The sequence below is a fragment of the Myotis daubentonii genome, chromosome 5 (assembly GCF_963259705.1).
Source record: "Myotis daubentonii chromosome 5, mMyoDau2.1, whole genome shotgun sequence".
Lineage (NCBI taxonomy): Eukaryota > Metazoa > Chordata > Mammalia > Chiroptera > Vespertilionidae > Myotis > Myotis daubentonii.
Window position 1 is genome coordinate 13782234 of NC_081844.1, and position 21858 is coordinate 13804091.

Consider the following 21858-nt stretch of genomic DNA (forward strand, 5'->3'; position numbering starts at 1 on the left):
GCTACCTCAGTTCCTGGGCTGTCCCAGTTGGTCTTTCCCAGCACCTGCTTCTTTGAGTCTTCCATCCCGAGAGCTATCCTGTATCCTTCCAATGTTATCTTTTTTATTTTTTAAATTCTACATAACTGGAGTAAGTTTTTGCTGATGATATTTAAAAATCCTGTTTCACCTGGTTGTCATGGATATTACTGCTTCTTAAAAATTAGTATTTTTATATAAAACATAAGTACAAGTGATATGAAGATATCAAATGACTAAAGGATGGGGAAAATCATTACAAATATTGACATTAGCAATGAGCTTCCTGGTTACATTTAGAAATTAAAATAGGTATTTTGAAAAGCCATTTAGAAGAGTATCCAGGATTATATTACTAGGATGATCCTATTGATAAGAGAAAAATAAGAACTTGGAACAAATAATGTATTAATTAATAAAATATTAATAGTTTTCAAGGTCTAGAACAGATATTATGTGAAAAGGGATCTGTATTATTTCCTTGGTCAAGATCAGGCCTTTAAATAGAAAAACAACAACAACAACACTTCAAGTGCTAATATCAGATAATCTATTTTTCTTTTTATAAGTGAAGTATTTTACTTATTTTTAACATTATTTTCCTAATTAGTAAAACACCTAACATATAAATCTCCATCAATCATATCAAGAATCTGTGCTGCAAGCCCTCACTAGATAGCTCAGTTGCTGGTTTTAGCATCGCCCTAATACGCCAAGTTGTGGGGTTGATCCCCAGTCAGGGCATATACAAGAATCCCCAATGAATGCATAAATAAGTGAAATAGCAAATTAATGTTTCTCTCCCCCCTCCTCCTTTCTCTTTCTCAAAAATCAATTTTAAAAAAAGAATCAGTGCTGCAGGTGTGTGTGTATGAGTGTGTGTGTGTATGTGTGTGAACCAGAACTAAACACCTGAGCCTGGATATCTCTTGTTTGTACATGTACTGTTATTTCAATCTTATTTCTTCTGGACATTGTTATCAACCTCATGTGGTCCTTTGTGTCCCAACTCCAAGGAACAAGTTATGGCTCCTTTGCATGTCCCTCTTACCTTGAGGATCTCTGAGTTCTGGTTTGGGATGGAAATACCTGGAGATTGAAGACTTCTATCCCACCAATTTTACCTTTTTTATCTGATGCTTTTTTTTTATTCCAAAACTATAATTTTGAAATTTGGGGATGAAGGTTAGGCTAAGTAAAGATTTTGACACCTGAAAATGTTTTCAGTTGATTATGCTTCCCCAGAATTCACTCTCAGGGAAATACTGATAAGAAATGCAGGTTGTCTATAATCTCCCAAATAATGTACTCTAGGAAAGAAAGAGCCAGGTAGTGAAGATTTCCCTTTGAAATGACATTACACCAGGCAATCAACTGTTTCCAATATGACCTTTATTGAGCAAGTACTGCTGCGACGTTTAGCATCCATCAACGGAAGGTTGCAAACTGTGCATATCAACAAGGTTCTCCCATGAAAGAAAGTCCATTTTAAATGCACCAGTGAGGTAAACTTAATTATTCATATATAGCTTTCTTAAGGCTAAGAGAGTTCTGTGTTTCATTTATTTTTGGCTCAGTTTGTTCTTTGCATAATACATCTCAAGACACCCCCCCTGTGAGTGCCCCCCTTCCAGCAGTTTAGTAAATTGGCCAATTCCCCAGGTACATACAATATCATGCATTTGAACCCCCCAAAGACTGAGGAGGGAGCATCCTGAGCTTGCATGCAGTTCCCTCGTATTGCACAATGTAAAATACAATGTCTGGAACCCCCATGGGAGAACCCGTTCTATTTTGAAGCTGTCATTAACATGCATTTTGAAATTGTCATATGGCTTAACCTTTGAATAGACTAAAATGACTAGTCACCCTGGGAGACTTCCTTTACTATGGCGTGTGAAGTGACCTTCTCTACCTTTTTAGTAGACACTAATTTCTCCTCAAAGCTCTCCTCATGCTCTTCGACCTTTTGAGTGACAGTGACAGACTTAGTGATATATTTGGTAGCACCATCTCCCCCTTCACTGGTGATTTTTTCTATCGTTTTGGTCACCATCACTTTCTCCTCACTTTTATCACCCCCCTTCTTTTCATCTGCTGGACTTAAGTCTAGGCCATTGGTGACAACACCTTTCTCCTCGTCTCCCCCACTGCCTTTCTCCTTCGTTTCCTGCTCGTCCTCCTCCTTTCCTTCCACCTCCCCATTGATGGCTATGTCTTCCTTGGTGGATTCCTTTGAGCCTTGATCACTGCCTTCCTCCTTGCTCCTTCCCTCCACTTTCTCCTTCTGCTGCCCAGGCTTCTCCTCCTCTTTGGCACCTTTCTCCACGCTCACCTTTACTGATTTGGTGATGGTCACCACCTCCTGCACGACTTCCTCCTTCACTGGGGATGCAGCTTTCTTCTTCTCTACCTCATCTTTCAGCTTCTCCTCCTTTTTCTCCACCTTCTCCTCCTTTTTCTCCACCTTCTCCTCCTTTTTCTCTCCCTTCTCCTCCTTTTTCTCTACCTTCTCCTCCTTCGGAGATTCCTTTGCTGCTTCTTTCTTTCCTTCCTGCACTTTCCCTTCTTCCCCTTTCGGCTCATCTTTCCCAGCTCCAGCCAATGGTTTTGGCTTCACCTCTTCCACTGGCGATTTTGGCATGGGGGACTTGGCCTTCTCCTGCTTTTCCACCTTGGCTTCTGCCACCAGCTCCACCTTCGTGACTACTTCTTCCCTCTTTCCCTCAGTTTTCTTCTCTTCTTTAGTTTCAACTTCCTCTCCTTCACCTGCTGCCTCTGTCTCTCCTTCTTCCTGCTCATCTTCTTCTTTTTCACTAGAACCTTCCTTCTCAGACCCCCCTTCTTCAGCTTGGTCTGATTTAGCGCCCTCCTCGTCCTCCTCCTCCTCCTCTTCCTCGTCTCCTTCTTCCTCTCCTTTACGTTCAGGTGCGGGAGCTTTCACTGGAGACTTTTTAGTTGCTACCACTTCGTCAGCTTCTTGTTCCTCTTCCTTTTCTTCCACCTCTTCTTCCTCCTTTCCTTTCATGGAAACTGCTAATTCCTCTGCAATGGCTGTCAGGGCCTCTTCCATTTCTGACTTCTCATCTTCCACTTTGGTTTCTTCTATGATCTCCTCGACAAATTTGTGTTGGACCTTTAGCTTGGGAGCCTCTACCTTAGTTTTCTGAATCTTACTGGATATTGTGATGGAGGGCTGTCGGTGTGTATACAATGGTCCAGTGATGCTTCCTGAAAATGTGCTAAATCTGGTCTCTTCACCTTCCAGCAGTTTTCTAAGGTGATAACCAAAGAAGACAAGACATAATTAAAATCACATTGGGCCTTCTGAGCTTCATTGCATAATGGGGAATGCAGTAGATACCTTTGTGTAAGAATAATCACATAAATAGAGGATTCCATCAAGTCGGTATAATACCTGCTATCATTTCATTGGTATATTTTGTCATATTCAGTGACAGATACTCATGGGCCACTAGCCAATCCCCTGCTGCAGTGACTAGTCACTCCCAAAGGCCTACTAGTCAGACCCAGCCACCAAGTCCCCCGAGCTACATCAGTCCATTTGGTGCAACATGAATCTGTTGAAAAGCTCTGTAGTGGGCAAAAAAATCTTAGTGATCTTCCTGAGCATCGGAACTTTCAGGATGTATACTAAATATCTTTCAGCAAATATAATGTTAAAAATGTATTTGGCATATATCAGAATTCAGGCTATATCTATATCTATAGCTCTATATCTATCTTCATCTATCTATAGCTAAGTACTAATTTGGGTGCATTAAGTTATAAATTGATCGGCAGTTTTAATCATAAAGTGTTTTTCAATGTAATTATTCTGCTTTTCTGAAAAGTAAGATAACTCTGTGGGTTCACTTTATTCTTATAAAATTATAATGACCTTATTGGTAGTAGAAACATTGTTGAGTCAATTATTTTCTCCTGTGAACTTAATCAACAGCAAGGCAATATCAGTTAGTAGACCTATAATCTCTTCTCTTTCTCTGGCTGTATATCTACATCTATAGATATAAATTTATTTATATTATGACATACCTATAAATTTATATCTCAAGATCTAAATATATATCATACACAACCTATATATAGACATATAATCTATGTTATGCAGCCTAAGATAAAATATAATATATCTAAATTATCTATATAGCTATATATATATATATATATATATGCACAAATATATTCTAATTTATCAATCTATATCTATTCTCAGCCAGATGATGGCAATAGTAAGCTGTAACAGAGAAACAGAGACATTGAATGTGATGGTGTTTGTCCTTGACAATGTAAAATTGAGAAGCTGAAACCACTAGAGAAATATTAAATACTAAATATTAAATACTAACATGTTTTTGCTTCAGACATTTGTAAAACACGTTTCACTTAAATAAAAAGTTTAAGCATAAGCATTGAAATTAATCTGAGCTCCTCCCAAGCCCCCTCCTGTAATTCATATCAATTTCAACTAATGCTTACTCTTTTAAAGCTGTATAAAAAGTGGAAAATTCACATTTGCAATTCTTTAGAATAATTTCTTTTTAATTAGAAAGGCAAACAGGCACTGATTTAAGACGCCGGAAACCTGCTTGCTTTACTGAAGTGGAGAAGGCTCTGTCAAAACAGCCTCCGCAGTGCGGTATTTCGGTCACGTCCGCAGTGAACACCGTACCTGTACGCAGCGATCTCAATATCCAGAGCCATCTTGACGTTGAGGAGATCCTGGTATTCTCGCAAATGACGGGCCATTTCCCACTTTGTGCCCCGAAGCTCATTTTCCAACTGCTGGATGGTGTCCTGAAACAGACACAGTCTCCCCATGACTCACCCTTCCAAAGGCAATTTCTTTCACAAACCACTTGCTACCCCTCTCCCTTCCCCTCCCTCCTGCGCTCCTCTGACTCCCTCCAGCTCCGCAACCTTCTCAGATATTGCTCCCAGCCCCCTCCCACCATTAACAAAATTTAAGGATTCTCAAATACACAAACAAATAGGATTAATAAGACATTTCCTGAGCACATCATTCACTGAACCCAGTGGATCTAGAATACATTCGGCAGGGAGTAAACATGCATTGGGAAACCCCACCCCTGACCTGGCCCTTCCCATCTGAGCCATTTGGGCTGAAGCTAATTTTCAGAGTCCCCCCCCCCCCCCACCCCGATCATGCAGGAAAAGCAGAGAATTCATGCGTTTCTGCAGAAGTTATCTGAAAGTTGCTGCTTTATCAACCATCAGAATGCATCCCTCCTATTTTAAATGTGCAAGCGTGCAAAAACTAGAACTGCCGAGGTCAAGAAGCACGTTTTGAAAAGAGGTCAGTGCTCTCAGAAGCTGGGGATGGTGGGCGGGGTGGAGTGTGCAAGTGGTGGGTAGGGGCGCGGACGCTTTGCGCCTCCAACTTGGGCGCGCGGCGCTGGCCAGCAGTCACCAGGGAGCGGGCGGAGAGCGCGTGGGGGCGCGTGCCCGAGTGTCGGGGGCGCGCGGCGCTGGCGCTGGCGCAGGCTGGCCGCGCAGCCGCGGTTCCTACCTGGTAGCTGCTGAGGTCGTGGTTGTGGCGCTCCTCGATGTCGCTGAGCTGCCGCTCCAGGGACTCCTTGGTGCCGCGCACCGACTCGAGCTCGATGCTCTTGGACTGCAGCTGGCGCCGGTACTCGGCAATCTCTTCCTTGGCGGAGCGGATGGCCTCCTTGTTCTGCTCGGCCGCCTCGGTGAGCTTGGCGTAGCGACACTTGAACCACTCTTCTGCCTGGTGCATGTTCTGGTCGGAGTGGCACTCGAGCTGGGAGCGGATTTCCTTCAGCGCCGACGAGATGTCTGTCTTCAGGTAGTCTTTGCGCTCCACGGTGATGTGTGACGCCTGGATCTGGGCCAGCAGGTCGGCCACTTCTTCCTCGTGATTGCTCCGTAGGAAGGCCACCTCGTCCTGCAGCGACTGCACCTTCTTGTCCAGCTCCACCTTCACCAGCGACGCCTCCTCGATGTCTTTGCGCAGCGCGCGGATGGCCGCCTCGGTGTCGTCGCGCAGCCGTGCTTCCTCCTCGAAGCGCTCCTTGAGCCGGTGGATGTCTTCCTCCAGGTGGTCCGAGTCCAGCTGCACCTGAGCCTTCTCGTGATTCACCATCTCGAGTGTGGCTCGCAGCTCACGGATCTCCTGGTCGTAGGCGTCGCCCAGCTGGGCGTGCGAAGCCTGCTTCTGCCGCAGCGCCTGGATCTCCGCCTCGATCTCCTTGTTCTGCTGCTCCAGGTAGTGCACCTTCTCGATGTAGCCCGCGAAGCGGTCGTTCAGCCCCTGCAGCTGCTCCTTCTCGTTGGAGCGGGACAGCTTGTAGTCGCCGCCCGTCGCGGAGACGCCGTTGAGCAGGGACGAGGATTGGCTGAAGTCGAGGCTGCTCTCGGCGGAGCTGAGCATGGCAGAGCTGTAGGTGAGGCGCGGCCCCAGCGCGCTGCGCTTGTAGGAGGAGGACACGGTGCTGGGCGAGCTTCGGGACCATGACTGCGAGCGGAAGCCGCTGGACGGGGAGCCGCTAAGGCGGCTGAAGCCGGAGCGGGTCTCGGTGACCCGCCGGTAGGCGGACGGGTTGCCCAGCGAGTCCAAAGTGTAGCTCATCTTGGAGGCCTCGGGGTGTGTGGCTGTCACCGCGTTCTGCCGGCCGCGTCGCAGCCCATTTATAGCCACGGCAGCGGGTCCCGGGCTAGGGCCCCGCCCCGCGGAGGCGGCGGCCGAGGAGGCGGGGACTGCGGGCACCCGGCCGGGGTGGGAGGGTAGGGGGGGAAGGGTGTAAAGACAGCCCAGCAGTGATTCAGCGCCGGCTCCGGGCTCCACGTGGGCCCGTGCCGCATCGGACCCCGGACTGCCGCTTTGGCCCTGCCCCCTCCCCCCAGTTCTCCTTTAGTCCTAGACCACTAGTCTCCCCTCAAGCCCCCTCTCCACTCCTCTTCACTTTCGGGTTGCATTTCCACCCTCGGAGCCGGTATCCACAGAATGCCCTTTCTTTGTCTTTTCATTCTCCCGCCGTTAGGGCAGCTTTTCTCCCCCCTTCCTCCCCCCCCCCCCCACCTTGCTTTTTCTTAGCCTTCTGCACTCTTATCCCCACGGCTTTCTCTTCTTTTATCTTTTATCCATTACTTTTTCTTTACCCATTTTTCTATGCTTAATCACTTTTCCCTCTTTTTGGCATCTCTCCGCCCTCCCACTTTAACCCTTCTTCAGTCCTACTCTCTCTGCCCTGCTCCGACACCCCCCCCACCTTTTCCTTGCCATTCTTTCCTTCTCCCCTCCCCCTCCTCTGTCCCTTCCCCCACCCTCATTTCCCCTGGCCTCCCTCCCCCCACTCTTCCTCTTAAAGCTGACCGAGAGGAGCGAGTTAGGACTACAAGAAAAAAACAAAAAAGATGCTGAGGAACGATCAGCCTGAAGGCTTCGGGAAGAGAACAAAGAGGATGGATGGGCCGGGGTAGTTATTTGTGTTAAAAGTGAGATATGGCGCTATATTTCGCTTAACGTTTGGGGGACGGCCGCAGCTTCCACGGGGGCAGAAGGTAAGGCGCTTGTGCTCGCTATGGCGCCGTCAGCACCAAGGACAGCGCCCAGGCCGGTGCGCGCAGGGATTCTGCCTCCGGGGGTTTGTCATCCAGCATTGCCTGTCAGGCTGACCAGAGTGGGGGTTTCCTCCGTCTTCTCGCCCCCCGCCCCACCCTCGTCCCCACAAAGATAGTTAAACCCTATTTGTAGTGACTTTGTTTGCGGGAGTCAAGCTGGAATCGCACACTAAGATTTCTCTGCAATGCAGGGTTGGCACCATGAACAGATTGCAGATTTTGAAAACAACTAAAATTCATTAAACTTGTAGGCCAGTTTGAGTTTTCTAACATGATAGATGCATGAAATCAAGAGCGCCTAAAATTTGAAGGTCAAATATTCCTTGGAAAGGGAAATGTGAAATCTGCTGAGATGAAAAGTCCAGGGAAATATAGTTTATAAGTTTGAACACAAAGCATTGCCTTGTCATCTTTCTGTTCAGTACTCCCTACAGGTAACTGCGATGATTGAAAAGCATATGAATTGATTTAAAAGTTGTCAAACAGATTCACCACAACCTTGAGTAAAACCAGATATTTTTCTTCATTTAAAGTGTAATATATTTCCTTATTTAGATTTGAATGACTAATTTGGAATAGATTTTCTACACTTTTCCGCATGTTTCTTTAAACAAAGAATCTACATAGACTTCCTGCTGTCTGGTGCACTGCTAACTGTTAACATGTCTTTTGTGGGGGGTAGTTCAGGGTAAAACAGTTCAGATTACTGTAAGGCAAAGTGAGGAGCAGTAGGCAGGACTCATGACCATGTTTGCTGGGACAACAGGCACAATGGTGGCTGAGAGAAATCACTGCTTATGAAAAGTAGAGACTCCAGACTTAATGTTTTCACAGCATGCTTTCTCTAGTCCTTGTTTTATTAAATGATAAGATCATGTCAATCAGTGAGTAATCAGAAAAGGCCTGGATTTCTAAAGATTTTTATTTTTAGATTTTATTTCTATAAGATCTCTTGGCCCACTTGTATTTTAAAATAGCAGGGGTTAGTTTAGGGAGTTACTTTTGGTTCATTAATGTCAAACTGCAGCATTGCAGGCTGTGCGGGGGAAGATTGTTCTAGTTTCCTGAGGGATGGGATGGTTCTCTTTCAGGCAAAGAGAGCCCATGTCTCAAGCTGTTGGAGAGACACATGACAGAATGAGGGGACTGGCCTGTGGATATTGTAAAAACAGGGTTTTCTGGTTTCAGATAGAAAAAAAAAAAGCAAAAAGCAAAAAAAAAAAAAAAAAGCCCTGCCTTTTTGTTCAGTACTACAGGACTCTGAGAAAGATGTGATCAGATAAGGCCAAAATGCTAATTATGCAGTAATTACTTTTTACTTTTACAAGTACTTGCTAATTATATAGTTATTATGCTTCGGTTACTTATTACTTTCTACTTTTACTAGTACTTAAAAAAATAAAAGCCTTCGGCAATTTCATGGTGCCTATGCACTTAGCATACTTTAGGTGAAAGGAGCAAATGGTGAGCTGGCAGGCTGCTGCTGGTAGTTTCCTTCAGACCTGTGAAAATGAAATGACTCTGCAGAGGGACATTTACAGGGGAACACATGTCTAACTTCACAATCAGCCTGTCTTGCCTTGTATTGAAACTAGCTCAGAAATTGTTAAGCTTCCAACGGGTTACAGAAGGAGGAAAACATTGCGTACAAACAAAACAAAAGCCAATTACTCAAGCTAATTCAGTGAGTGTCTAGACTCCATAGCTTTAATTGTAACTTCAATGCCACACGCAGTATATTGTTCAGTCTGACCACAACAGGATAATGCAGAGAGTTATAGCAGACACCTTACTAAGGAAAAAAAGTTCTCATGGCTTAAAAAATGATGGATCCAGTTCCACATTTCTCAAAATGTTTTATTTTTGCATTAGACTTCACACTTTAATCACCGTGTTTGAAGGTGACTTGAAGGTTATGCTCATTAGTGAATGTATTATAAAAACTTTTAAAAAATCTATAACATTTTCCATCTTTGTCTCATATTTTTGAAGAACATTTATCATGCTAATATTTGTCATAGAAAGAATGTAAAGCTTTGCCTTTACTTTTTTTTTTTTTTTCCATGATGACAATAAGGCTATGGAATCTTCTGAAAGTATTAACAAGAAAGGAAAAAAGCATAAGGACTTATCTGAATTTACAGCACTGTTGAGTTTGACTCTAATACTTTTATAATTTATTTTAAATAGGTAATCACACATGATTTGGATATAAATTTAGAATTATACATTTATAATGAAATTATCTCGTAATTGTTGTCCCACAAGTTACAGTGTGTTTTGAATCACTTTCTAGGGAAATACAGAGCATACTGTGTGTTCCTTCAGTAGATGAAGTGAAAATGTTAACTTTGTAGCTAAGAGGTAGCTATTCTGAAGTCTTACCTTATGATAATGGTAAAATATCCTTTGCATAAGGGGCTTTTTCATATGCGTTTATTGGGTCCAAAAATATGGTTAGAAAAATGAAGAGTTGGGCATTTTCTTCCTTCTTCCCATATTGCCTTACATTTTAAAGTGTTCACTTTTGATACATAAAAATACAAAGATAGGATGTGGGAGCCGGGCAGCAAGCAAGAAGCTCTGGATGAAAGACACCACTGTCAAATTGATAGGTTGAATCTAAGATTAGATTGTCTCCCTTTTCCCCAATTTACTGTGCTGTCTTAAACCTGATCCTTTTGCCTGGGAGCTGATGTTAGAACTCATGACGAACAAATATAAACCAAACCTCTGCTGATCAGTTAAGGGGTTGATATAGGGAGCTAGGAACTTGGTCACCTGGAGAGGGGCCATAAGGAAAGTGAAAACTATAATACTTACTTCTACTTGAGCCGAGGCATGTCCAACTTTGAAAGCAGATTTGACTTTTGTTCTTTTTTTTATTTAAGGTGTTGAAAGCAAAATAACAATATTCTCAGGGAAGAAAGGCTATTTTTTTTTGTCAGGAAAATTGGGATGTACGTGTCCTTATTGCCTTTAATTAAACCAAGTCCATTTGAACCTCAGTGTTCTTTTTCTGATATTAACCACTGAGGTGGTGCTTGTTTCCCTTGCCAAAATTTTTATTCATTGAATATTGCCTTATATTTCTGTCAGTGACTGTTTTTATAAAAAGTTAAGTGAAGTATTTAAAAAAATTAAAAAACATTTCATATCTTTATGTTGTTTCAAACATAAGCTTAATCGGTTTTTGAAATCTTATATCTGGAAATTTCATGTTTTAAGGAGGAAAGATTTTGCTTTCAGCTTTAACATAGCTTTTCTTTTCTTTTTTTGCTGTGTAATGCCTTCACCTCACCACCTGGAATCAGTTCTGTAAAAGCCAGAGGAGGAGGACTTAGAATTAAAAAATATATTTAAGATGGCCCTTTAAAAAGGGATTCTAAAGATAAAATTCAGTAGGTGCATAATAAAACAGTTGTGCCGTATTAATTTTCAGCATGATTTTAATTGGACATGTTGGCTGTATCTGTAAAGGGGCAGATCTTGAGATACGCACTTGGATTTCTAAAACCCTGCATTGCTCATAACTTTGCACCAGTGCAGCCATAGAATATTTACAGCATGTTTTATCCCAAGCGGACTAAAGCCTGACTTAGCAAGGGACATATGATTTTATTAGAAACTTTTAATGGAAATGAGCTTTGTAAAACTAGAGCAGATCAATGATCTATTATCTTCCGACCAAATTTCTGAGGAAAGTTAAACCCAAGGACATAAAACACAGTCAGAAAAAAAGCCCCAGCTAATAATGAAGTTCCATTGTTCCAGGGTTGGGTTCTTTCTTCATGATCTCAGCAATTGGAGAAGCAGTGTTCTTTCAGAATCCTCGGAAAATGGGTTCACGCTCAGAACTATCTCTTTTTACTTAGATTGCCATGAACATTATATAGTTTAGAATATTTTTATTCACTTATTTTTTTGTTAAAACTAACATGCTTAGTGTGACAATTTATAAAATACAGAGACACAGTAAATATTTTCTTTTAGCTTTTTCTCTGTAATTTAAATGTAGATGGATCTTTCTTTATATATAATTCCATACCCTGCTTTGTAAAATAGCTATATCCGAGTATGCAACTTGCTGTCTTAGAGGAAGGAATGCGGTACTGTTTGCCATGAGACCTGGGTTTCAGCCAACTGTTTGACTTTTACTTTCTTCTGTAAGAAAATATTTTAGAGCCCTTTAGATCAAGAATGGTAAAATAATAATAACAATTAATAATATAATGAAAATGATACTGGACTAAGAAAGCCTAATTGGGTCTGTGTATTAATTTCTCTCTGTCTATGCCTTTTTCTTTCCTTGCATTATTGAGAGCAGTGTCATTGTGAAGTTTAAGGTGGTGATGTGACAGTCGGAAGTGGTGACCTGTAAGCTGGCCGAGTCAGGCGTGAATTCTGTGTTCCTTCGCATTTAATTGTACTTTGAATCCCAGAGCCATCACCACTACCACCACCACGGATATTACATGTGAATAACACTTTACATCAAAGAAGCAAAACAAACAGAAAAAAACCCACCTGTTAGCACTGGTAGTAGACAGGGTAGAATGCAAATTATTATTTCCATTTTATAGTTGATGATATTAATTAAGAGATTTGTCCACAGCTACCCATCAGGTAAGTGGGAAAGACAGGACCAGAGCTCATATCTTCTGACACTAGTGCTAATATATTTTTTTAATTCCTTTAGTAGGGCATCAAAGGCAGTCTCAATCAGCATGCTAAAAAAAGTAGGCAGATTTTAGTAATATAACATAACTGGTATTTATTAAGTGCTTACTAGGTGCCTATCACTATGCCAAGACTTTACTGGATTATCTAATTTAACCATCGCAATCCTTTAAGATGGCACTATTATTACCCCAGTTTGTAGAAAAAGCAATTGAGCATTCAGGCACATAGAGGCTAAGTTCCACACTGTTGGGAAATGGTGGAGTTGAGGTGTGAGTCCAGGAATGTTGGGCTCTGGAGGAAGGATAACCTTCCCCATGGTATGACACTGCCTTGAAGGCCAAGCAGTCAGTCTTAAAAATTTTATTTAAATGCTAATAGTTTCACTGTTAGGTCTTATTTAAAAAAATCCAGGACATATACTATGCATTCTTTTGTTGCTTCCCCCCCCCCCCCCAGTTACATAAAAAAGAAACATTTAAAAATGTTCTCAGATGAACATTATTTCTTGGCCTGTAAGTTTATTAAAGATATTAAAAATGAAAACTTGAAATTACTTGTCTTTGTTATTTTTTTCATCCCAAATCAATGTTCTATATAATTTGAAGGACATCGAACTCATTCATTCTAGTTCTGGATTTGTGGAGAATATCTCTAGTCATTCATCTATTATTTTATCTGGCATTTATCATTCATGTTTATAGGTACTTTTGGTTTAGTTTTTAGATTTTAATTTGTATTATACATGAATTTATCATCATAACATTCATACTAATATATTTATATACATTTAAATTTTTTAAGAAAACCTTTTAATCATTATGTGTTCACAATTTGTAGTAGATGTGAACCTCTTCAAACTAAATCTACTTTGAGAGATCCAATAATGAATCTTGGCAGAAGAAATAGCTTGGCCTGCAGTATTCATCTGGGAAGGTTTACAATGGGATGGCTGGCAAGGAAGCAGCTTTTTAAATCTATTAAAACAGTAAAGAGACAGTCATGAATAATTGTGAGTCTCTTGACCCTCTATTTTATATGCTAAAATCAGGGTTATGTGACCATATGTACATAGATTACCTGGAGACAAATCAGCCTTAACTCATTTTAGTCATTTATGGGATAAAGTGCTCGGACTCACCGGTATTTTCATTCATATGGCTTCTGCTTTATCAGAGAGGGTCAACGAAGAGAATTGTTCCTCATTTTTCTCCTGAACAAAGTTGACCTTGAAAAGAAATAGCATGTATCCTATATTAGTCATGATAACAATCAGCTTCTGGATTTGAATTACATAAAATTATTAAGAACTGAATATCTAATAAGGAAAATCCTTCCTTAGCCACTGTGACTCATTTAATATAATTTGCTGTGTTTTCTCCTGCCTCCTATTAGCCTACAGGGTCCTAGCTTTCTTCCATGCTCAATATACTTTGGAAATGTGATGCCTCCTTGGAAACTCATAACATCGACATTTGTGTGCCCTGTTGAATGAAGGGCATGCTCATGCATGATGGAGTCAGGCTTTTGTTGAAGATCTCACATCACGTTGATGGGAGCTTCTGCTTCAGGGTTCCCGTCTCCTTTGAACTTTCATGACCCGGTCCTAGGAAAACTCCACTTCTCCAAATCCTTTCCATTTCCCCCCACATACAAATCCTTTCTCTCAGTCCCTGAAGCTCAGTGTTTGTGGTCTAATCAGGTGCTACCATATACTGCACATTTAAATAACATCACAATAATCTGACTAAACTTAAAATTCTCAGTGGCAGATACCAAGTCTTACTTATACACAGTGTTTTACAGATCAGGAGTGCCCAATCCATATTTGCTGTGTGAATAAGTAAATGAAATCCTACCTTTTACCCTAAAACTTTAATCAAACACTAGTCTTTTCAGTACCAGGCACTGTGTTGGGTACTTAGCAATTTCATGTAATTCCCAGCTTGGATGAACACATTCTAATGGTGGATCCAGGCAAATAAAGACAGAGTTACCATGTGGGAACTATGGGGCTGCTATCTCTGGCTACGCTAGAGATTATCCGTGTATCATGGGAGCATGGAGGATGAGCAACTAAACCAACTGGTGAGAAGGGTGGAAGAACTTCAGGGAGAACTTTCTGCAGGAGGTGATACCTGAGTTGAGTTTTGAGGAGTAAGTAGGAAGTGCCCAGGTGAAAGAGAGGAGACAGCAATCAAAGGCATCAAGGTGAGGTCAATGAAAACACAGTGTGCTCAGAGAACAGCAAGTGACTATAATAAGGTGGTAGGGTGGCGGTCATGAGGTCTCTGCTGGAAAGGAGGGTGTGTAACCCAGGCTAGAGAGATGAGGTCATGTGGCACAGGCTGGAGAAAGGGAAACACACAGTCCAGGTGGGAGAGAGGGGACCTGTAGCCCAGGATAGAAAGAGGGCATAGAGTCAAGGTTGACAAGGTAGGGGACCAGTAGCCCAGGCTTACGACAGAAGCAGAAGAGAGACCCTGGAAAGCTTCCTATGTCATAACAGGACTTTGACATTTATCTTATAGCTGATTAGAGGCAGTGAAGCATTCAAGACATAATATTGGAGGAAGGTGTAATTTAAGAAAGATGGGTAAGGAAAGGCACAGGCTACGATAGGAAGGACAGGGTTGGAGGAACAGGTAGATGGTGATGTCATCCCCTGTATTCCTCTTCTATGGCTGCTGTAACAAATTGTCACAAACTTGGTAGCTAAAAAGAACACACATTTATTATCATAGAGTTCTGAAAATTGAAAGTCTGAAATCAGTCTTATGTCTTATTGTGCTGAAATCAAAGTGTAGGCAGAGCTACATTGCTTTTGAAGGCTCTAGGAGAGAATCTGTTTCAAAGTCAGCAATGTAGCGTCATCTCTTTTCTCTGGCCTCTGCTCTATCTCACATTTTCTTCTCATACTCTGATCCTCCTGCTCTCTTCGTATAAGACCCTTGTGGTTACATTGCCTCCCTCCACAATCCAGGATAACCTCCCCATATTAGGATCTGTTGTAGTTTGCCAAGGCTGCCGTAACAAGAACCACAGTCCAGGGGGCTTAAATAACACACATTTGTTTTCTCACAGTCCTGGAGCCTGGAAGTCTGAGACCAAAATGTTTATAGGTTTGGTTTCTCCTGAGGCCTTGGTCCTTGGCCACCTTCTCCCCGTGTCTTTTCATGGCTGTCCTGTGTCTATGTCCCTGTCTAGTGTCTGGTATCTCTCTTCCCTGTGCTTTCTCTCGTCTCTCTCCTCCTTTTATAAGGACACCAGCCAGATTAGATTAGGGTCCATCTTAATGACCCCATTTAAATTTAATTAATAGGCCTTATCTTCAAATACAGTCATTCTGAGGGTTTCATTGGGGGTGGGGGGCGCGGTGGGCATAATTTAGACTATCATAAGATCCTTAAGTTAAATCTTCAAAATCTCTCTTGCCATGTAAGGTAACAGTCTCAGGTGAGGGGAGTAGGATGTGGACATATTTGGTGAGGGGCCATTATTCCGTTTAAGGCATTCCCCCACGATATATATTATGGGAGGGAAACCAAGTTTAGTGGTTAGAAGCAGAGGAAGTTGGACCACATAGAACACACTGAATTTGGGGATTCTGTGAGGCAACCAAGTGGGGAATCTTCTAGGTGGCTGACTTCTTGTCTTATAGGGAAGGTCCTACGTCCTACTCACCACTCTATAGGACAAATCGCCCACCCAAGTTTCATTCCTTTCACTTGTACAGCAGCATAAAAAGGGTACCTACTTCATAACAGGGGTTTGATGATTACTAGTAAATGACATGTGACGTGCTGGTGCCTGTGACAGTACTCAATAAATGATAGCTGTGGCTACTATGCTGATGATGAAGACTCACTTTACTCCACAGTGCTTGGCACAGCACTGGGCAGGATAGGTGCTCCCATGCAACAGGACAGATTAAAGACATGTATGTCTAATGCCCTTTCCATGAAGAGGTGTAGAGTTGTCAGAGAGACAAGCAGTTGTCCTTGGTAAATGAGAAACAAATTGATGTGCTTTAACTCACCAGGTTTGGCAGCAAGAAAGAACTAAGATGATTATAAACCTATTCAATCGAATGCTGTTGGATGCTTGATTTCAGGCAAATATTTCAATGTTATACAACACAAAATTTTATCTTTTCAAATGCCCCAGTATGTGAATGTATTTAACAGGACACATGATCCCTTCTTCCCTCCCCCCCCCCCCAATTTCTTGCTTACAGACATAACAGAAAAAAGATGTTGCCTGACTGGGGTAACACATGTAATGGATTATACAGGGCAGACAACTCCCATTTTATTTTATTTTTGATTTCCATTCCTTCTTTTTGTACCAGTGTCAAGAGCTACAATATTGACTTATAATGAAAAGAACATATACCTTTGTAAATGTGCACTCAGCCTTACATACAGCTCAGATCTTTGATCTCAGGGACATCAATGATGAGTCTGGCAAAGCACAAGGCAGAAGTTCTATCAACCTAGATACAGGAGAAGAAGCATCTGGATGACATAAAGTACAGTAGCCTGGAACTTACCTACAAAAGGACCCCTAAATTCAAGTCCTACCTCACCAATTCCCAACTGTGTCAATTGAGACACAGCCACCAATTCCTTCCATTCATCATTTTCTTCATCTTTATGATGAAAGTAATATGACAGGGATAATATCAGTATCTTCTCTCAAAGTTGTATTAGAGCAATGCTCAATAAATGGTAACTATCATTAGATTAGCCCTTTCTTTATATTTAGGCTTCTATAACTTAGCAAGTGTTTATTGAGCTCCTACTGTATGCTTGGCATTCTGTAAACATCTTTCTTAATATTTACATCAGCCAAGTGAGATGATGTTATATGTCTCTTTTAAAATGTATTTTTTTAAAAAATATATTTTTATTGATTTCAGAGAGGAGGGGAGAGGGAGGGAGAGAGAGAAACATTAATGATGAGAGACAATAATTAATTTGCCATCTCCTGCACGCCCCCTACTGGGGATTGAGCTCCTGACTGGGAATGGAACAAGTGACCTCCTGGTTCAGAGGTTGACACTCAACGATTGAGTCATACCAGCTGGGCTATGGCTCATCTCTTTTTTTAAACAGGAGACTGAGACTCAGGGAACTGAAACACCCGACTGAGGTCTTATAAGTGGTGAAAAGGGTGCCATCGTGTGTCTAAGGTTCTTTTTACCACAATACAAGTATTGAGTATAATCAGTGGATTTTTAAAATTAGTGTAAATCCTAATTTCCTTGTTAAAATAACACTTGAATTCTTATTCATTTTGAGTGCTTAAGTTTATGCCTTTCAGATCGTTTATTTACAGCCAGATCCTAGCAATATGTGAGAGTCAGATAAAACTTATACTAGTAAATACATTTGAAGAAAAATAATAAAAAAGTTATTGATCACAGCATGCTTCATATGAAAATATCTGACAGACAGCTTATTATTTTCTTGGCAAACTGCTAAGGCTCCAGAAAAAGGATTAGAAAGTCATCTTTCCCAATGTCATTTGTCTAAAATATTAATTGTCAGAACACTCAAAAATCTCCTGTGCTTGCCAGACCTTTTCTCTTTTGAAATTTTTATAATCAGAAAAAATACTGTAATGTGCAAGTCTGAATGCAAATTGCCTCCTATTTAATTACATTATGGGTGTAAATTACCCCCAGTGCCAAACATTTCTGTCCTGTATTTTAGAACTGTGTTGCAATTATGTCTCTCGGTGCATGTTGAAATTTTACAGTGGCAACACATGTATAATAGCAATAATTATGAAAGCTACTTTCAATGTGCAGCTTAATTTAAAATCTAGTTTCATGATTCTATATTTGAAATGTAATATTCAACCCTGTCAAACTTTCATCAACATCTAAATCTAAGCAGTTCTTCTGTTCACAACTTCAGGAATAAGAAGTGACTAAGTTGTCGCATGCAAAGACTAAGGCTCTGGGAATCAATGACAGGATAGCATTGACAGGCCAGGTGACCTTGAATTTCTCTTGACTTTTATTTGCTCATCTGTTAAGTGGGGATAGCTAAGAGACTACCTTTTCCAAGGACAAATGAGACATTGCATAAATTATTAGGTGCAAAGGCTAAGCTGATGTGTCAAGAAACCCAATCTGAGAGGGATTAAAAGAACAACGGAACTTATTCCTCTTTTTTGTACCAATTCAGGAGGGTAGGTAGCTTGCTCTGCTCTACGTAGTAATTATGGGGAGTTCCAGGTTGCTTGCTGCTTGCTAAGGTGAGGTTTTCATTTGTCTGCTCAGAGTTGGGTTTCAGGCAAATCCATGTTTTAACTCACAATAAGAGACAAAAGTGGCAAGCTCTTTTAAAACTCATTCTGAAAGAGACAAACATCACTTCTGCTTGCATGCAGGTGGCTGGAACAGTCACACAGGACAAGTAGCTGCCAGGGTTGCTGGTAAGTACAGTCTCTGGCTGGGCAGCCACGGGCCCAGCTACAACTCTATTCCTGTAAGGAGGGAATAGATATTGGTGGATAAATAACAGTCTGTGCTACAGATATGGCTGTTAATGTGCTCCTAAGGTGAAAGTAAACTAATGTTATTTGAACTTCTTCCATGCCCTAGCTGTGCACACACTGTTTTAGTATCTCAATAGACCTACAAAGTAGATATCATTATCCCACATAGGAAAGTAGAACTTCAAAGATGTTTTACCCTTTAGCCAAGTTCAAAGGGTTCACAATGGCAGAGCTGGGATTGGAAATACATCTATCTGATGCCAAAGCAAGGTGCTCTCCAACACAGCAGCGTTCCAAAAGTGAGACTTTAATGAATGGGGTGGGCCAGAGTGCACCATGCTTACAGTTTTCATATGATGCATTCTTGAATGCTTCCTCCATGACTCGGCTCCTACCCAAATTCTGCCCACTGGATCACAGCTCCACTTCTGCCTCATCATGAGGACCTGGCTGCCTCTTATCTTCTCTAAGTTCCTCTAGCACTACAGTTGATAACAGAGGACTTGGCCATTATGTGGCTCCTATTTTATATCCCACATGTGAACAAACCTTGTGACTGCAATGGAACTTCTGGCTCCTTAAAGGCAAAGATCTCTCCTTAGTCTGCTGTATCTTCTGAGCTCCCTCCCCTACCCTTGCACAATAAGTGCTTTATGAATAGACATGCTGAGTTAAACAAAATCCAAGAGAGTGTCAGAGTTATGATTCCCTAGTCTCAGAAAAACCAGGGTTTTGACCCTGATCTTTCCCTTGCCTTTTGATTGGCAACTTGGTTGGATTTGCTTAAATTTAGATTTTGGCTTCTTAACCTTTTAAGCACTCACTTGGGAACTCCTTCTGAAAGAAAGCCAAGAGTAGAGGTCAAACAAAGTCAAAACAAAGTTGGCAAGAGCCAGGAATTGTGGCCATTTCAGATGTCTGGTTTGCAATGAAACTTCTGGCTTCTCTCCATATTTCTGCTTATCGGCCATATTAATGAAGATGGTATACAGCCACATCACCTTTGTAAATTAAGCTGCGAACAATGACAGGGATGTTTATGGATTTCAGCATTTCATATACATAATCAATGACTAATTAATGTTTGATGATCATGTGGTAAACTGGGAAGTTAGGGAAGAAAAAAAATGAGATCCCCCCCCCCTCATTGATCTCTTCTAATCAATATGTAGAAAACAGCTGATTTGGGCCATTTGGATCCCAAAGGAAAATCCTTTCCTTGAGCTGCTGTATACACCACATGCGGGGACTATAGCATTGTCAATTTCATTGATTGCCCCTTCGATTTTCATTTCTGCTGAGCTTCCATTAAAGTCATCCATCAGATCTACTTTAAAGAGATTTGCTCAGAGGGGAGATGACTCTTTGGTGACTGTTGATGACACTTGTTGGTGGTAGTTGCTGGGAGCTGGGACCTCTGTTTTCAGAAGAGGTTTAAGAGGAGAGGACTTCCAAACTAGTGGTGTTTTTTTTTTTTTTTCCTTCAGGGAAGCTGTTTCATTCCTGGTTGGAAGGACAATTGTGATGGGTCTTGATATGTATTGCCTTTGAAAGCAACGTGCAGTATTCAGTATCTTGGCTTGGATTCCTTCTTGGCTTCTAAGTCAGTTATTTTAAAAAATTGTGTGTGGGTTCTTGTTAGACAGGCAGTAAAAATAGCAACTGTGTCACATGTCATTCTTTTAAATTAAGCATTTATGCCACATTTTATATTTCCGAAGTGATCTGCAAGCACTCAGATTCCTTGTCAGTGACAATGCTTTTGTGAGCCATACTTACGAAGGTATTTCACTCCACCTTAGGAGTGTAGGGACGGATTAACCAGGACTTTAGTGTTGGTGAGCAGGGGTTGAAGTCCATTCTTGGCCCCACCTTTTGTTAGCCCCTGATTTGTAGTGATCCCCTTCATCAGTGGTTCTCGACCTTCCTAATGCCGTGACCCTTTAATACAGTTTCTCATGTTGTGGTGACCCCCAATTTCATTGTTACAAATTGAACATAATTAAAGTATAGCGATTAATCACAAAAACAATATGTAATTATATATGTGTTTTCTGATGGTCTTAGGCGACCCCTGTGAAAGGGTCGTTCGACCCCCAAAAGGGTCACGACCCACAGGTTGAGAACTGCTATCCTTCATGGAACAAAATGGTAGAGACTGAAGTTGAACAGTTCTTGGAGAGATTAATTGAATCTGGGCACAATTACAACAAAATGGTCTTAGTGAGATGGAAATTAGCTCGCTCTAAAAACCCCTACCAATAGGAGAGTCCACATTTGAGCTAAAATGAATTATTTTCTTAAGTGGGCTAATAAAAGGCTCCTAAAAATGCAGGTGTATCTCTTGGGGTCATGCTAACTACCTCATTAAAAATTGCAGTGTTGAGTAGTCATGCCCAGAAATACTGACATCTTTCTTGCTCTTTGGGTTCCAATGGGAAGTCCGGAAACACTGTGAGTTATTTTTATTTATCCCATTTCCACCCCAGCTTATAATAAGAATTAATTCTCTTATAAGAGGATCATTTCATTTAGTATACTGCTCCTCGGGTTCCACTTTTAGTAATTGTTCATCATATTCTGGGGAAACGTAGCTCTCACAATTAAAATTTACTCAATGTGTTCAGTGATTCTCTCTTTACCTAGTACTGATTAAGTCGCTAAAATGTAAAAAGAAAATCTACCGTTATTGGTAATTTTAGCCGCATAATTGCTTGAATCATTTCTTAAATGATTTTTATAAATTTCATTTTCATAAGCAGCCTCACAGAGATATGTTCATTCACACATTCATTCATTCAACTAGCCAGTTACCATTCACTGGGGTCCTACAATGATTAAAATGTTGGGCCAGGAGCTGTGAGCTTTTTTTACAAGCCTCAGGGCATAGAGCTAGAAATGTGTCCAGTGTAGATCTGAATATTGTCAGACAAGTTTCTGAGGATAAATAAAAGCTTGCCTCAGAAAATAAAAGTGATTAAATGTAGAGCATTCCTACAACTTAAAGCAACTGCTATGCCGGACATG

The 21858-nt window shown here is 41.4% G+C and overlaps 1 protein-coding gene across 1 annotated transcript; it reads right to left on the reverse strand.

Annotated features, from left to right (window-relative positions):
• Positions 1-1393: 1393 nt before the first annotated feature.
• NEFM (neurofilament medium chain) lies at positions 1394-7074 on the reverse strand. Its single transcript, XM_059695955.1, has 3 exons — positions 5570-7074; positions 4712-4836; positions 1394-3293 (listed from the first exon to the last, which is right to left on the reverse strand). Exons 1-3 carry the CDS (start codon positions 6647-6649, stop codon positions 1880-1882), a joined length of 2619 nt encoding a protein of 872 aa, XP_059551938.1. The 5' UTR covers positions 6650-7074; the 3' UTR covers positions 1394-1879.
• Between the last annotated feature and the right edge of the window lie 14784 nt (positions 7075-21858).

Excerpts from the sequence above, each read along its gene's own strand:
- NEFM (XM_059695955.1), bottom strand. The coding sequence starts at position 6,649 with ATGAGCTACACTTTGGACTCGCTGGGCAACCCGTCCGCCTACCGGCGG. Across the intron at positions 4,837-5,569 it reads ACGACCTCAGCAGCTACCAG|GACACCATCCAGCAGTTGGA; the intron begins GTAGGAACCGCG and ends TGTCTGTTTCAG. Across the intron at positions 3,294-4,711 it reads ATTGAGATCGCTGCGTACAG|AAAACTGCTGGAAGGTGAAG; the intron begins GTACGGTGTTCA and ends TTATCACCTTAG.